This window comes from Bos grunniens, chromosome 3 (genome assembly GCF_055505025.1).
Source record: "Bos grunniens cultivar Pamir isolate PY7600 chromosome 3, Bosgru_T2T1.0, whole genome shotgun sequence".
NCBI lineage: Eukaryota > Metazoa > Chordata > Mammalia > Artiodactyla > Bovidae > Bos > Bos grunniens.
In genome coordinates this window covers 50,921,496-50,938,042 of record NC_141167.1, presented here as the reverse complement: position 1 = coordinate 50,938,042, position 16,547 = coordinate 50,921,496, and the positions used below count along the sequence as shown (strand labels likewise).

Here is a 16,547-nt window from a genome sequence, read left to right as displayed (position 1 = left end):
GCTCTTCTAATAGTACTTTAAAAAGTAAAAACATGAAAACATTCACCCTAGTAAATGATTTAATATTTGTGAAAAAGCTTAGATAGAAATCAGAACATCACTACACCATTAGTTTATTTAGATCAGAGAAATATCGAGGAAATGACTAAGGTTGGAAAGGTGTGTTTACATTTGGGAAGATATGTTGTTTGGGGAGTGGTGATGGGATATATTTAGAGTCAATACTTATACATTAGTTTTCTTTTAAAAACTGAGTCCAAAGCATACTAGCTTGGATTAACAAAAAAAGTATTCATTTACCAATTCAGTAAATTTACTGAGTACCTACTTATGCCAGGGACCATCCTAGATGCTTGGGATACATTAAGGAATGGAACAGAACAAGTTATGAACCAAATTTCACTTAGTCTTCACTTTGACTAATTTTCACTTTGGGATTTTGTCTTTGGCATTTATTACCTTCTATATATTTTACTGCAGATTGTAAACCAATTGCTAGATGATGTTTTGAGGAATGCTTTAAGTGCATCTGAATTTAACCTAATCCCTGGCTAGCATGCCTGATACTGAAAAAACGTCTTTAAAAATTTTTCCAAGCATACCTGATTCAAGGTAGTAACACAATAAAACTTAAATTTAGAGCTAAATCAATTTGAATATCTGTCTAGAAGTTAGTTACTTCTTCACTTGAAGCAAAGCAAAAGAAAAAACTGAGTATGAATAGAATTCTCTCGTAGACTATCAAGCAGCTCAAATCACTGACCATGTATACATATAACTAGTTTACAGAGTATTGAGTTCCAAGCACTCACCTCCACAAATGCAACATAAATGAAGCAGAGACAGACCATTTTCTGTGCGGTAATTTAAATTGACTTTACTGAAGGCATCATCAGAGCTAAAAAAAAAAAAAAAAAATTTACAGATGATTACAAATTTCAGCTTTTAGTTTATCATTTTCTCATTTGAAAAATTATAATATGAATCTTGTTGCTACAAATTCAGAAATATGTCTTTTATAGGATTCTTCTGTACCTAGAAAAAATAATTTTGATTATACCTCTAGATGAAGAGGGGCTTCCCTAATGGTTCAGCAGTAAAGGATCCACCTGCCAATGCAGCAGATGTGAATTCAATCCCTGGGATGGGAAGATCCCCTAGAGAAGGTAATGGCAAACCACTCCAGTATTATTGCCATGGACAGAGGACCCCAGTGGGCTACAGTCCACGGGGTCGCAAAGAGTCAGACATGACTTAGTGATCAACAACAACTAGCTGAAGAACAATTAAAATCATGAGAAATAATATTAAAAGTTTGAGAGATCAAGTTTAAATTAATGATTCTCATACAAGGTATGTTCTATGTATAATTTGAACTTCTCAGGGCACCCTGATGAATTAAAATTTATGAATAAGTAGAAAACACAGATATTTGAAAGGAAACTCATTTCTCTTACAATCAACACCTTATATAATACTTATGGAGAAATTCAAGAAATTCTCTCCAAAAAGAAAAAAAAATAGTAGCATTAGATAAGATTCTGGAGACAGGAATAGAGTCCCAATGTATTACAAATTCTGCCTGAAGGAAAATTTTCTTATACTCTGACTGGGTCAGATTTCACAGATAAAGAAGGTCTAAACTCTGATAGGGTACTATGATACAGTCCCAGGTGAGAAGAGAAGTAGTGTTACTGATTCAATTAATGAAATCCTTGACTTTGTCTGAACAAAGACCATTGCCCCAGGAGGGCCCTAGAGAGCCATAGGTAGCCTTTGAAAAAAATGTAAAGCTAAAATTCTTGACCTCTTGAGGTCACTGGTACTGCCAGGACATTTTTTCAGTAGATATGAGATCACATCTTTGGCCTCCCAGGTTAATTCCAGGCTGCCTCCTGCCATTTAAATCTCCAGCAGCTTTAGTGAGATAGCAAAGTCTTTGGTGAATAAGCCTTCTATTATCATTCGTAAAGTACGTACACTTGAAAGGTACTATGAATTCAGAACATTATTATCAAGGCACCCAGTTAAAAACTTCAAAAGCTATTGAAATTTTAAAACAGAAAAAGAAAACGTGCTATTCTCCAGAGTGCTGCTAAAAAGAGAAGCCTCTAATTCTAGGGAATGTGAAGGATCTCAGTAAAATGGTTTAATTAGCAACGGCAAGTCCAGTGATTTGTTTTCAGAGACAGGAGAATATTCCAGAATTCCACCCCCTTAGCCTTCTTGCTTCAACTTCTCAGTAGCAAAATCCATAGATACATTTCCTCATATTGAGAAACATACTTCAACTCACTTTGGAATGCCACACATAGAAGTACAATAAATTCCAAGTCATTTTTACTAATTGTTAATGTAGCAAGGAGCCCAACTTTCAAAGCTAGGTAGATTGGATTTTTCTTTTAAAATTTGTAGGAAATTAGTGCCCATAATGGGCTTCCCTGATGGCTCAGATGGTAAAAATCTGCCTGCAATGCAGGAGACCTGGGTTTGATCCCTGGGTGGGGAAGATGCCCTGGAGAAGAGAATGAATGACTCCAGTATTCTTGCCTGGAGAATTCCATGGACAGAGGAGCCTGGCAGGCTACAGTCTATGGGATCTTAAAGAGTCAGACAAGACTGAGAGACTAACATTTTCACTTTCAGTGTCCATAATAAAAAGGAAAAGAAAACTATAAGTAGCAATTGAAGATTGCTCTGAACTGCTTTGGCTTTTCTTCCTTGGTTCTGTCATCATCCAGCAAAGGAAACATACAATAAGAATATAAGACAGAATACAGAGCATTGGAGTGGGGCAGGAGAGGGAAGCCTTCTGTTAAGTGTAAAGAACTATGTAAAATCTTCAGCCTAAGAGAGAATGGGAGAAAGTACTTTCTTGTGAGCTAACTATAATGGAATATATGGCAAATGCTGAAAGAAGATAGAACTTGAGAGTTCCTCTGGAGTAATAAACCCTTGAGTAAATTAGTTTGTCAGTGTGTATCTCTAATATTATGCAGCAATACCTACCATGTTTTGATGTTTTAAAAGTGGAAGAAATCATTTCAGCAGTATAAGTACTTAGATCATGGGCCTTGTATATACACCAGGATTGAAATCCTGTTTCTGTTTTTTTAAGTAGTATTTTTTTCCCCTCCAATTTGAGCAAGTTATTTAACGTCCTCAAGCTTCGTTTTCTTCAGTTACAAAATTATTAAAATGATTCATATGACATTGCATTGTGAAGAAAATGAGATTAAGTACTTTCTACATTATTTGGTACATGATATGTTATTAAATATTATTTTGATTTTTAGCAAGTTTACTGTGAATATGTGACTTTCCTTTTGTAGTCTAAATCTTTTTTTTTTTTTAAACTTTACATAATTGTATTAGTTTTGCCAAATATCAAAATGAATCCAACACAGGTATACATGTGTTCCCCATCCTGAACCCTCCTCCCTCCTCCCTCCCCATACCATCCCTCTGGGTCATCCCAGTGCACTAGCCCCAAGCATCCAGTATTGTGCATTGAACCTGGATTGGCAACTTGTTTCTTACATGATATTTTACATGTTTCAATGCCATTCTCCCTTGAGAGAATTTTAGCACAGTTTTCAAACCGAGTTTGACCTTCTTTGACCTCTCACATTTGACAACCTGTAAGTTTCCCTATTTTAACTAAGTTCACTGTCGTGACACCTAGCACCTATCAGTGATTCAGAGCAACACTCAGTGATTCACAGCGCAAACTATCACGGTTTTGTGATGCAAGTCCAGCAGCATCATTATTATGGGGAAGGTATTAACACTGAAGCGATTAAAAGAACAACAAAATCCAAAGGAAAAAAGGTTGTGCTGAAAATCATTTTACTGAGAAGATAGACTTAATTGCTTTATTTTTCCATGATCTAGCTTTGATGATATATTCAATCAGTCTGGCACAGCATCTACTGAACATCAACTGTGTGCTCCACCTCTGTTCTTAATTCTTGTTTCAGGTTGTTTTCAACAGTCTATTTGATAGAAACTAGTCACTAATTCCCAGATCATTTAAGTGCATCAGTCTTGGGAATATGTGTACTAGATAGAATCCTGCACTGACCTTAGCATTAATCCTGATCTTTAATGCTCCAAGCAGCTTTGCAAAGGAAGTACATACTGAATAAACAGAAAAGTAAAGTGCTAACATCCAGTGTTTTATTTTTTTTTAAATACCAAATTAATGTCTATTTACATAAGACTGAAAATATGAATTAATTAGAGACTTTTTATTTACCAATCATTCTTTAACTTATTAAATCTTATACTAGACTTGACCATTCATAAGTGAATCAGTAGTAGTGGTGGTTTAGTCGCTAAGTTGTGTCCTACTCTTGCAACTCCATGGGCTGTAACCTGACCCAGGAATCAAACCCGCACATCCTTCCTTACAGGTGTGAATCAGTATAGAGTGCTAAATAGCATTCTGTCAAAACTGAGCTGTAGTCTCTTACTTTTGTTTTCCTCTTGAATTCTACTCTCCCTAAACTCATGCAGCTTCTGTGAATGCCAACAAAATGAATAAGCAGAAAATAGATTCCCACAGTGGCAGTCAAGTACAATTTTAATAGTAAAATTTTAATCTAAATTTTAATGACTGGAATGTAATTTTTTAATGAGAGTAACTTTGGGGCTATATTTGAATTCTAATTCTTACTTCCCACTTGCTTATAGTCAAATATTTCTGTTTTGACACATGCAATTAAAGTATTCAAGATTTTAAAGCAATCATTCCTGGGATAGATATTTCTTTTTCTCTTCTTCTGCTTCTTCTAAGGAACTGTACATGTCAACTTCGCTGCCAAATGAATATCACTTACATATTCTAATATTCTAAGCTCAATTTATTTTTTAATTCTCCCTTACATTTTTCATCACCTGCCATGCCATACTGTAACTTAACATATCCTAATAAGTTCACAGTGCTTGCTGGGGCATGAATGAAGTTCCTAATTAAAATGAAGTCACTACTATGAATATACTTCTAATAATAAATTCTGTCCTTAATCATTAAAAATGGTTGTTTTGTGTCCAAAGGTTACTTTCTTTGTTGTAACATAATGAACTCTTTCCTTAGCCTTTATCTTTTATCCTGAAAAGTAGTAGTTTTGTGATCCAATTAAACTTCTTCTCATGATCCCATCCTTTCAAGGAAATATGTGACATGATCACAAATGGAAACTTATTAAAATGTAACATTTGAACACTTGGCAAAGGCAAAATCTAAAGATAGGTAGATACATTTCTTAAATTAATTCATTGGCTGAAATGTAGGTAAAGGCAAAGAAGTTAGAAAGAAGGCCATATTTTGTTATGGGCCATCTAGTTTCCAAAATTGATCATTTAGGTTTCAAACGGCTGGTTGTAACTTCTTGTGTAGTTTTTAATGGATGCTGCTGATACCCACCCACCCAAAAAACCCTAATAAAAACAGAAAAGTCATCAATAAGACCTATTCCCAGGATGTATATCCAAGAAATACACAGAAACGTATCTCCCAGACCAAGTTTGCAAACTAACACTATGAAGCATATTCATTCTTTCATTTATACATTTAAAAATTATTGAGATATGGTGGTAGATAAAGAAGAGTTGGGGATTCCCTGGTAGCTCCGCTGATAAAGAATCTGACTGTAATGCAGGATACCCTGGTTTGATTCCTGGGTCGGGAAGATCTGCTGGAGAAGGGATCATCTACCCACTCCAGTATTCTTGGGCTTCCTTAGTGGTTCAGCTGGTAAAGAATCTGCCTGCAATGCGGGAGACCTGGGTTTGATCCCTGGGTTGGGAAGAATCTCTGGAGAAGGGAATGGCTACACACTCCGGGATTCTGGCCTAGAGAATTCCATGGACTGTAAAGTTCATGAGGTTGTGAAGAGTTTTTGACATGTTACTGTATTCCTGGAGCTAAATGATATCAAAGAAAAAAAAAAGGACAGAATGGTATGGACCTAACAGAAGCAGAAGATATTAAGAAGAGGTGACAAGAATACACAGAAGAACTATACAAAAAAGATCTTCATGAACCAGATAACCACAATGGTGTCATCATTCACCTAGGGCCAGACATCCTGGAATGCAAAGTTAAGTGGGCCTTAGGAAGCATCACTATGAACAAAGCTAGTGGAGTTGATGGAATTCCAGCTGAGCTATTTCATATCCTAAAAGATGATGCTATGAAACTGCTGCACTCAATATGCCAGCAAATTTGGAAAACTCAGCAGTGGCCACAGGACTGGAAAAGGTGTTTTCATTCCAGTCCCAAAGAAAGGCAATGCCAAAGAATGTTCAAACTACTGCACAATTGCACTCCTCTCACATGCTAGCAAAGTAATGCTCAAAATTCTCCAAGCAAGGCTTCAACAGTACATGAACAGTGAAATTCCAGATGTTCAAGCTGGATTTAGAAAAGGCAGAGGAACAAGAGATCAAATTGCCAACATCCGTTGGATCACAGAAAAAGCAAGAAAGTTCCAGAAAACATCTACTTCTGCTTTATTGACTATGCCAAAGCCTTTGACTTTGTGGACCACAATCAACTGTGGAAAATTCTTAAAGAGATGGGAATACCAGACCATCTTACCTGTCTCCTGAGAAATATGTAGGTCAAGAAGCAACAGTTAGAACTGGACATGGGACAAAAGACCAGTAGAAATTGGAAAAGAAGTATGTCAAGGCTATATATTGTCACCTGGCTTATTTAACTTATATGAGACTACATCATGCAAAATGCTGGGCTGAATGAAGCACAAGATGGAATCAAAATCACCGGGAGTAATATCAATCACCTCAGATATGCAGATGACACCACCTACTTATGGCAGAAAGCAAAGAGGAATTAAAGAGCCTTTTGTATAGTGAAAGAGGAGAGTGAAAAAGCTGGCTTAAAACTCAACACTCAAAAAATGAAGATCATGGCATCTGGTCCCATCACTTCATGGCAAATAGATGAGGAAACAATGGAAACAGTGGCAGACTTTATTTTCTTGGATTCCACAATTACTGCACATGGTGACCTCAACCACGAAATTAAAAGACACTTGCTCCTTGAAAGAAAAGTTATGAGCAACCTAAACAGCATATTAAAAAGCAGAGACATTACTTGCCAACTAAGGTCCATAAGGTCAAAGCTGTGGTTTTTCCAGTATCATATATGGATGTGACAGTTGAACCATATAGAAGGCTGAGTGCCGAAGAATTGATGCTTTTTTTTTTTTTGAATTGATGCTTTTGAACTGTGGTGTTGGAGAAGACTCTTGAGAGGTCCTTGGACTGCAAGGAGATCCAACCAGTCCATCCTAAAGGAGATCAGTCCTGGGTGTTCATTGGAAGGACTGATCTGAAGCTGAAGCTCCAATACTTGGCCACCTGATGAGAAGAACTAAGAACTGACTCATTGGAAAAGACCCTGATGCTGGGAAAGATTGAGTGCAGAAGGATAAAGGGATGACAGAGGATGAAATGGTTGTATGGCATCATGACCTTGATGGACATTAGTTTGAGCAGTCTCTGGGAGTTTATGATGCACAGAGAAGCCTGGCATGCTGAAGTCCATGGGGTCACAAAGAGTTGGACATGATTGAGCAACTGAAGTGAAATGAAAGTAGTTAAGGAAAATAAAATGGATATAATAAGAATTCTTACCTCATAGGGTGATTTTGAGGTTTAAATGAGTTAGATCTTTTAAGACTTTTGTAAGTACTAGTGCTGTAATAATTATTTTTACTAGAGTGTTGAGACTATTGGTATTAATTATTTTAACTTTTTTATTATTTTGCTTTGCATTTGAGAAGAGGGATAGGAAAGTAGAAAGGGAAGAAGAAGGTAGCATGGGATGGGAGGGAAGATCGGAAGGAGGATAAAATGGAGAAAGCCAGTAAAACTGAGTTAAGTACGAAGTTAAAGAGAAAGAGGCAGAGAGAGAGAGTGAGTGAGAGTTTGAGATCAAGCTGCTTGAATGTTTTTGCACAATATTCCTGTAAAACTGTTATTCATAACAAGTTTTACTTAGTAGTAGTAGTGTTAGTTGTTCAGTCCTGTCCAACTCTTTGCAACTCCATGGACTGTAGCCCACCAGGCTCACCTGTTCATGGAATTCTCCAGGCAAGAATATTGGAGTGGGTTGCCATTCCCTTCTCCAGGGGATTTTCCTGACTCAGGGATTGAACCCGGGTCTCCTGCATTGTGAGCAGATTCTTTACCATCTGAGCCACCAGTAAACCCCACTAAGTTTTATGTAGACAAGCAAGAAAGGATATAGAGAGGTAAACAGTCTTGGGACAGTGTGAATTCTCTGCTTTTTTGGTTTGCGATCTTTTTGTTTGTTTGTTGTTTGTTTTCTGTTTCATTGTTAATTAACACAATGCACTCACCAAACATACCAAATAATCTTTCACTCAATTTTATTAAGATGTAATTTCCTCCCTCAACACTCTACTTAGCGCCCTGATAGAGAATTTCACTCTTTTTAGGCAAGATCAGCCTGTATTGTTTCTGGAGCTATTCATTTTATAACAGCTAAATTTCATAATTGTTTATAGTTCTGCAAAAGTAGATTTAGGGGAGATATTTCATTTGTTGGATAAGTATGGTGGACTGCAGCTGGGGCCAGAGGAACTTTTCAGGAAGAAAAGAAGCAGGAAGATACAACTCAGAAAATGCCTTCATTATTTTTCTCTTTCCTTTTTTTTTTTTTTTAAATTCCTCTTAACATTGCAACTGCTTTCTCATGGGATAAACTTTTGACTATTTTTATTCATTAAACCTAATCAATTTCAAAGTGAGACATTTCACAATTTCAAAGTGTTAATACACTATTGACCAAAGTATATCTATTCAATGTCAAAATAAGGTTAAAAATGAGAAAAAAAATAGGGTTCTTCTGATTATGTTGAAAAGTGATAGCACTGAAAAATTATAACTTCTTTGGGGATCTCTTTATAGATATATTACAGATTAAGCAGGTAAAAAGTAGGCTTGATGAAATCAGAAAAACATAGTTCTAAAATTTCTAAAGACTTAAAAACGTTGAAACAAAACAATTAAATTGGAAGTCTTTCAAAAGTTGCATGTGGAAAGCCAACTTATAAGTGGTTTACAAAGATCGTGGAAGAAGTCCATGTATCACCAAGGGGTGGGAGTGGGATTGTAAATTACATTCCTCCACTACCACATGTAGCGACAGTACTAATACACAGGACATAGCAAAACTGTACAGTGGCATTGTGAAGGTGAAAAGTTTTCAAAGATAATATTATCCATATTTATTTTCCCTCCAGTATGGGATGGGAGAGAAGAACAGAGGGAGGAAAAAAAAAGGAAAGGTAGTGCAAGTGAGCAAGGTACTAAGTTAGAGAGAACTATGTGTAATCTGGTTCAAGCCAGTTTCACTTGATTAGCCTCATTTTCTTCAGGTATAAAATGGTAAGTGCAATACATACCCCAGAAAGATGTGAACATAAATAATGATGATTAGTTTTTAACTGACATTTTTGAGTGTTGTCCATGTGACAGTTACGGTGTTCAAAGCACCTTACATGTATACAATTACAATTATATGAGTTCAGTTCAGTTCAGTTGCTCAGTTGTGTCTGACTCTTTGCGACCCCATGAATTGCAGCATGCCAGGCCTCCCTGTTCATCACCAACTCCTGGAGTTCACTCAAACTCACACCCATCGAGTTGATGATGCCATCCAGACATCTCATCCTCTGTCGTCCCCTTCTCCTCCTGCCCCCAATCCCTCCCAGCATCAGTCTTTTCCAATGAGTCAACTCTTCACATGAGGTGGCCAAAGTACTGGAGTTTCAGCTTTAGCATCATTCCTTCCAAAGAACACCCAGGGCTGATCTCCTTTAGGATGGACTGGTTGAATCTCCTTGCAGTCCAAAGGACTCTCAAGAGTCTTTAAAATACCTAGGTGCATGCCTGACAAATGGTAGGCATTAAACTGTCAATTTGTTTTCAAGTGATATACAAATAGGTATTACAAATAAATGCAACTATAGATAAAGCTGAATACACAAAGAAGCTGTCTTTAGTGAACATATATATTAATACCAGTTAATAGACAGACCTGTAAATTGATAACACCAAGTAGTAAGTGTTATTATATTGATAAACACAAAGAACAGAAATGGTGCAGAGGAGGAAATAACCACACACTGTACTTCAGGGTACCACTTTTGTCTTTCCTTCTTCTGCTTCTCTATTTACTCATCTTTTCCAGTCTCTCATCTATTATCTTAAGAAATGTTCAAAATTAAGAGTGAATGCAACTTTATTATGGAAGATGAAGGAACATTCAATTTCCATTCCTCTTCTTTCCCATATCAAGTTCCCTTTGCAAAGCTGCTATAAATTAGCATAATCAATCATCTTTTAGCTCTTTTTGTCTTTTTTAAGTTTAGCACTTATATTGCTTTGTATTATGTTGTGAGTGAAAGCTATACTGGAGATTGTGTATTTGATGTGACATAAGTCAGTAACTGAACTGAATTCTTGCTTTATGAGGCAGAAAGTCTCTTTTAATGAATGGGATTAGTTGCTATAAAGAAACTTCAACAAATGAAAACAACCAAAAAACTGCAAAAAAAAAAAAAAAACACCAGACAAACTTATGTTTGCACTAGTGATCCTTCATCTATGACTCTAGTATTAAATGATTCATTTTAGGTACTTGATAGTTTTCCTGCTATCTGCCTGTTCAGGGGAAGCCTGATGTCAAGCAGCATAACAGAGTTGTCCATCACTGAAGCACTCCTTACATTACATAAAGCATGAATCAAAATGAGAAAGAGTCTAAGATTTAACAGCTAAAATGTCCTAGATGCTCAATTAAATGTGATCTCATAAAATATTTGCTGTCAGTCACTCATTTGTGTCTGACTCTTTGCAATCCCATGGGCTGTAGACCGTCAGGCTCCTCTGTCCGTGTAATTCTGTTTAAACTTAATTACTTTTAAAATTTTGTTGTGTGAGCCAATGAGCAAGACAATTTATAATATATTCTCAATACTCCATTTTTTTCTTTGCTTGTCATCTATCATTTTATTCTAGAGAAAAGAAAAAAATCTCAGAACTTTGCCTTAGGCAGGATTGACTTTCTTTCCCTCTGATGCTGTTTGCCTTGATAGCAGAGCAGAGTACTCATGTTTTGTTTGTTTGCTTCCTTGTCTCTCTATAGACCATACTAGTTGCCTTGCTTTCTGTTTTCATGTTCCTCATCCCTTTACCAATATCACAGCAAGCAGAGTTCTCAGTGCAACTTAGATATCTTTCTGGAAGTGTCGTTTCCAAACTTTAGCTGAAGTATCATTTTTTGTATGCAAAGCTATTACCTGGGGAAGCTTGTTAAAAATTCAGGTCTCTGGAAATCAGCCCCAGAGATTCTGATTCACTTGATATGGGATAGAATGATGGAATCTAAAATTTTTGTTAGAAAACTGTGGGAGGTCCTTAGCCCTTGGAGAGACATGATTCTAGGCTGTGGGTAATCCTGGCCTCAGCCTCATTATTACTTCTGGATAATGGGACATTTCTACAGCTTCTTTAACAGCTTCAGCACCAGGCTACCAATCTTCCTTTCCTCAAAATGCCCTATCATCTTTGACATCCATTTTGATGAACTTTCTAATACTCTAGTCTGAAAAATGTTCCAATCCCTCTTGATCGCAAGCTTTAAAAGTTATATATCAGATTTTGGCACTATTTTGAATTGTTTCAACATTTTACATTTTTTTTTTTGAAAATGTCTTCTTGATGTAAAAAACACTTTATCCTAATTTTCTCACTTCTTAACTTTGACTACACTTGTCAAATTTACTCCTACTTGTCAATAAGGTGTTCAGTCTTTCAAACTGCCCTTATTTATCCAATTAATCATGATAATCAATACCTCCAATTATTCAATGCATACTGTGCATTAGGCCCTGTATTCATAATTTGACATCATTTTTTAAAGTCCTGTGATGCTGTAATTACATTTTACAGTATAAATGAGGCTCAAGGAGATAAAGCAATATAGCTAAGGATACATTGCCTGTAAATGCTGACTGAAACAGCTTTTTTACTCTACTTAGAGAAGATGGCCAAGACATAAAGTTTTCTTGGTTGTAGTAGACTTTCCATGGTACTCATCCATTCTTGCCTATATATACTTACTTAACTCTGCCTTTTATCTGGAATGCTTTATAAAAACCAATGAATAAATCAAGACATCAAACTTCATATTTTTTATATTTGAAAACTGTTCTGTTTTTCCTTCCACTTTGCGCTTGTCATAGACTGTCTTCTGTGAGATATTTATATATGTGTTTCCCCTCAACCAGATTGTGAACTCCTGGAACAAGAATCAGGATGTGGTAGGAAAAGCTCTCTCTATGGAGCTGGGTAGACCTCGCTACAAATCATAGTTCCAGTACTTGACCAAATGATCTTGACAAGATCCATCGTCTCTACTCCTTAGTTTATTATCCACCACAATGAATATTTCCTATCACACAGGGTCATGGTGATGATTTAATAATGAATGGTTCATATTCGATGTATCTGGAATAGCACCTTGAATATAGCTGGCACAATAAATTCTGAACTATAAGTTACACTGGTTCCTGTCTTTCACCTATGCCCCCTACAATACTAATCAGCAAAAAGGAGGTCACGTTCATCACATATAGTAGAAATTTAGGAGAAAAGTAGGCCAGAACAGGACGTGTAGAAACAGCTACTTGTTGTTGATACGATTTGAGAGAAAAAGTACATTTCAAGCCTAATCCTTAGAAGGATATGTCTGTTTAAATTAGCCTTGACATATTTGCATAATACTTCCCAAATTAAAAAAAAATGACAAAGTTGAGGAAAATCTCTAATTTAATCACATCTTATTCAGCATATTTATCTGAGTCAATAAGAACTAGAGGACTTATGATTAAGTTTTATATTCATAGCTTTTTTCCAACAAAATTAATATGTATGCATAAATCTGTTATACCACAGTGTCAGTCACATCTCTATAGGAATTTCAAATGTTTTCCCGTAAGACAGTATGTGATAATACTTGCAAAAGCCATCCCAGGGTATCTCATCAAAGTGTCAAAATGGAGTTAATCATTTTGGGCTAAATAACATAGAGAATTAACTATTTCCCAAACTATAAACTGAATATTTGTGAAGGCCTTATTAAACCACTGACAATTTTATATAAACTCTATTATACATGGGTGGTTTTATTTACCAGTTATGTGAGGTTTGTATGTTTACTATATCTAAATTTTTTCTTAAAAATATGTCATTTGCTCATTGCTTTATTACCTTTATTTTCCAAGTAAAATGGATAGAGTTCTTTGTTATAAAAGTATTATATGATTAACACAGCTATAAGTGAACATGGCTAATTGGCCTTCATGGAACTTTTCCTCAGTCAGGCAGCTAACTCAAATTGACTCTCCAAAATATATTGTTTCTCAATGCCACATTCAATTTCTCCAGAAGGTTGCTAGTGTGTATAAGGGCTCTGCCCCTCTTTTCTGAACATTTTGTGTCTTACAAGGTTGTGACACTATGCCAGATTATTTTTATCTTGTTATCATAGAACAAAACCCAGTGAAAGCCTGAAGCCAATATTACACATTGTTATAGGCTTGTTCAAGGGCAGAGCGATACTCAGTTTCATTAAGAGACAGCCTTTCAATGTCAAGGGACCAAAGGGTTTGATACATCTGGAGTTCTCCAGTAGTCCAAAAAGAAAAATGTGGCGAGTATTCCATCACCACTTGAGAAGAGAAGTCTTAGTGTTTGTTGCTGGCATGGCTTATAAGAGTGATCTAATTCTAAAGAGTATTCAGATCAGCAACAGTTTGTTTTCAAAGGCTAACCTTCAGGTTCCTCTCTCTTTAAACTTAAGTGATGGGAACAGGCAAGGCATATTTTAAGGAGGCAATATATTTGTATTTTAGGGACTATATGAATGGTCAGGGGCTATATGAAAGGTTAGATTATAACCTTATATTCTAAGGTTAATGTTGAAGGTTACATGAGTTGCATTTTTAAACATAGGTATAGCTAAAAACTAGATCAACAATGAAGACACATACATAGAAATAATAACTCTGACAACTTTACCCAAATATATGCCTCAGCTCTGTAAGTTCTTTTTCTTTGATCTGCAGATCATCTTCTAATCTTTCTATTACAATAACATAAGATTCACTGACTTTCTTCTTCCATTCATCTAGTAAAGAAAAACAAAAAGGGACTGATTCATAGCTGTGCTTTGCAAAATGTAGACACAGCTCATAACATATAAGTGATTAAAACTCTGTTCTTACTCTGAATTAAACAATACTTAATTTAAATTACTGATTGGGTTTAAAATGCAGATGTTTATATTTAAAAGGCAATCATATAGAATTGTAGTAATTAAAAACCCATTCGATACTGGATAATATATTTATATAGAAGAATATATTTGACTTATTTCATTTGATTTTATTGCATTATAATTATAGCAATCTCTAGTTGCTAGACAAGAGTTTTTAGGTTTTAAGTACTAGATACTTAACATGTAATCCTAAAATCCCTATATGCAACAGTATTCCAAATTTTTTTCTATAGCATTATACCTAGGAACTAAAACACTATAGTATTATAAGAAATTTTGTGTTTTTTTCTAAAGATCTTTCAGAGAAAAAATAATTTGAGTTCAGATAATCTTAACACTTTTGCATAAATTTTGTCTTGTCCTCTTGCAAAAATTAGCAGATATTCCAGTGAAATGTTAACTATATATACTACCTACTGAATTATATTACATTTAAAGATACAGGAATAATTACCAGTACAAGTTTGCGTTGGTCTGGATTTATAATTTCCCATTTGTTAGAAGTTTCTTCTTTTCCCCAGTGCAGTTCCTGAGGTTGCAAGATTCCAAGTTCAAGTGCAGTGACAGTCCAGTTGAAAAATACTTTGATAGTCTGGCTAAAAATAAGCTGACTGCCAAATGGAATGTCATGCAACAATTACAAAGAACTAAATAGTTTGTGGTTTCAAGGGTGAAATCATGAAAGGAATTAATCAGTCTATTTAAAAGAACTATAGCAAAGATAAAGAGTAAATGTTTCCATACGATTATTTGCCTCCATCCATTGATTATCTATCCATATGCACCTTGATGGGCATTTCTTTTAATCTAGAAAGTCATTCTGTTACATCTGAGGTTCAGAAAGAGCTATTAAAACTACCTGGATCATCTTTCAGGATTGTTTTCTCCTAAGCCAAAGTAAAGATTGTTGGAAAATGATGACTTGTGATAGAATTCGTCTTGATAGAATATAAATAATGGAAATCAACATCCTATGGCATGCTACTAATAGAAATGAATGTGAATTTGGCCTAAAGCAGAACTACAAAACTATTTTTCCAGGAAGAAATTCTCAACATAGATCATGATTAATTTATACCACTCATTGATTATATTGACCATGAGTCACAGATAAGGATCTAAGACAGTGATTTCTACAAACGGCAATTCATAAAATAACAATGACAAGAACAATAAGGTTACAGATAATAAGATGGAAAGCTTAGCATGCCAGACACTAGTCTAAGTGTTTTATATGCATTTTGTCATTTATACCTTATACAATCCTGCAAGGTGTATAGTATTCTCATCTCATAGATGAGAAAATCCAGATTTGCTAGCAGGTAGAGGAATCTGAAATAAATTCTGAGTCTATATGATTCTAAAGTCCAAGTCAGATATTACACTTCACAGCGGCTTTTCTCTTTGTACATGCATATTTCTATTGATATAAATGAACTCAGGGTATGATGGAGAATAAATAGGAAACCCAGAGATTTTCAACTATATATTTCTTTTGGATAATGTAATTATACCTGGAATACACACACGTCAATCTTGAAATCCTCCTTTAGAGGCTATACTTTCAATTTCCTATTTATTAAAATTGAGAGTTCAAATAACTTCTTCTTTTTGAAGCAACTGCTTAGACAAATTAATCATTTCCCACAACTTTTTCTCAGCAAAGGTAATCTAAGTTCCAGAGGGACAGTCTCTATACTGATCAGATACAGTTAGAGAAGTTGGTATCTAACCTCTGTCCTCCCCTGGATATAATTCTGATTTCTCCTCCCTCAGTATATGCTGCCAGGGCCATTGATGTCTGCTACCTGTAGTGGCCTCTGATTACTTCATCCACGCACTCTGCATTTTCCTTGTTTGAGGACTTCAGCTATACCAGCTTTCAGCACTTGTGTGATGCCCATCCCTTTAGGTCAGAAAATCCTTCCTTTCCCCAGACATGCTCTTCTCAGGCTCACTGGTCTAGGCACCTGACTTCCTAAATGCTTGGTTCTGGTGACCAAGCATTCAGTCTTGTCCTGAAGTCCTGAAGACCAAACTAGACAGTCTTTTTAAAGAGGCTGGCAATCTCCCAGAGCTACACCTTGGAATGCAAAGTACAAGTTCCCGTCTCTCAGATTTCCATGGTTTTCATACCGTGAATCGA

General features: G+C 35.7%; 1 protein-coding gene across 4 annotated transcripts in view; it reads right to left on the bottom strand.

The window, feature by feature from the left end:
- Positions 1 to 16,547, bottom strand: part of TNNI3K (TNNI3 interacting kinase) — a 404,175-nt gene that overhangs the window by 337,447 nt on the left and 50,181 nt on the right. For 3 of the 4 annotated variants that reach the window (XM_086390580.1, XM_086390584.1, XM_086390582.1), the window contains exons 1-3: positions 14,856 to 14,960; positions 14,143 to 14,251; positions 813 to 898 (exon numbers count right to left, since the gene is read on the bottom strand). In XM_086390580.1, the coding sequence (XP_086246706.1) occupies positions 813 to 898; positions 14,143 to 14,251; positions 14,856 to 14,895 (235 nt within the window). In that variant the 5' untranslated portion in view covers positions 14,896 to 14,960. Of the gene's footprint in view, positions 1 to 812; positions 899 to 14,142; positions 14,252 to 14,855; positions 14,961 to 16,547 lie in introns of those variants that run through there. The other variant, XM_086390587.1, reaches the window with a different exon arrangement.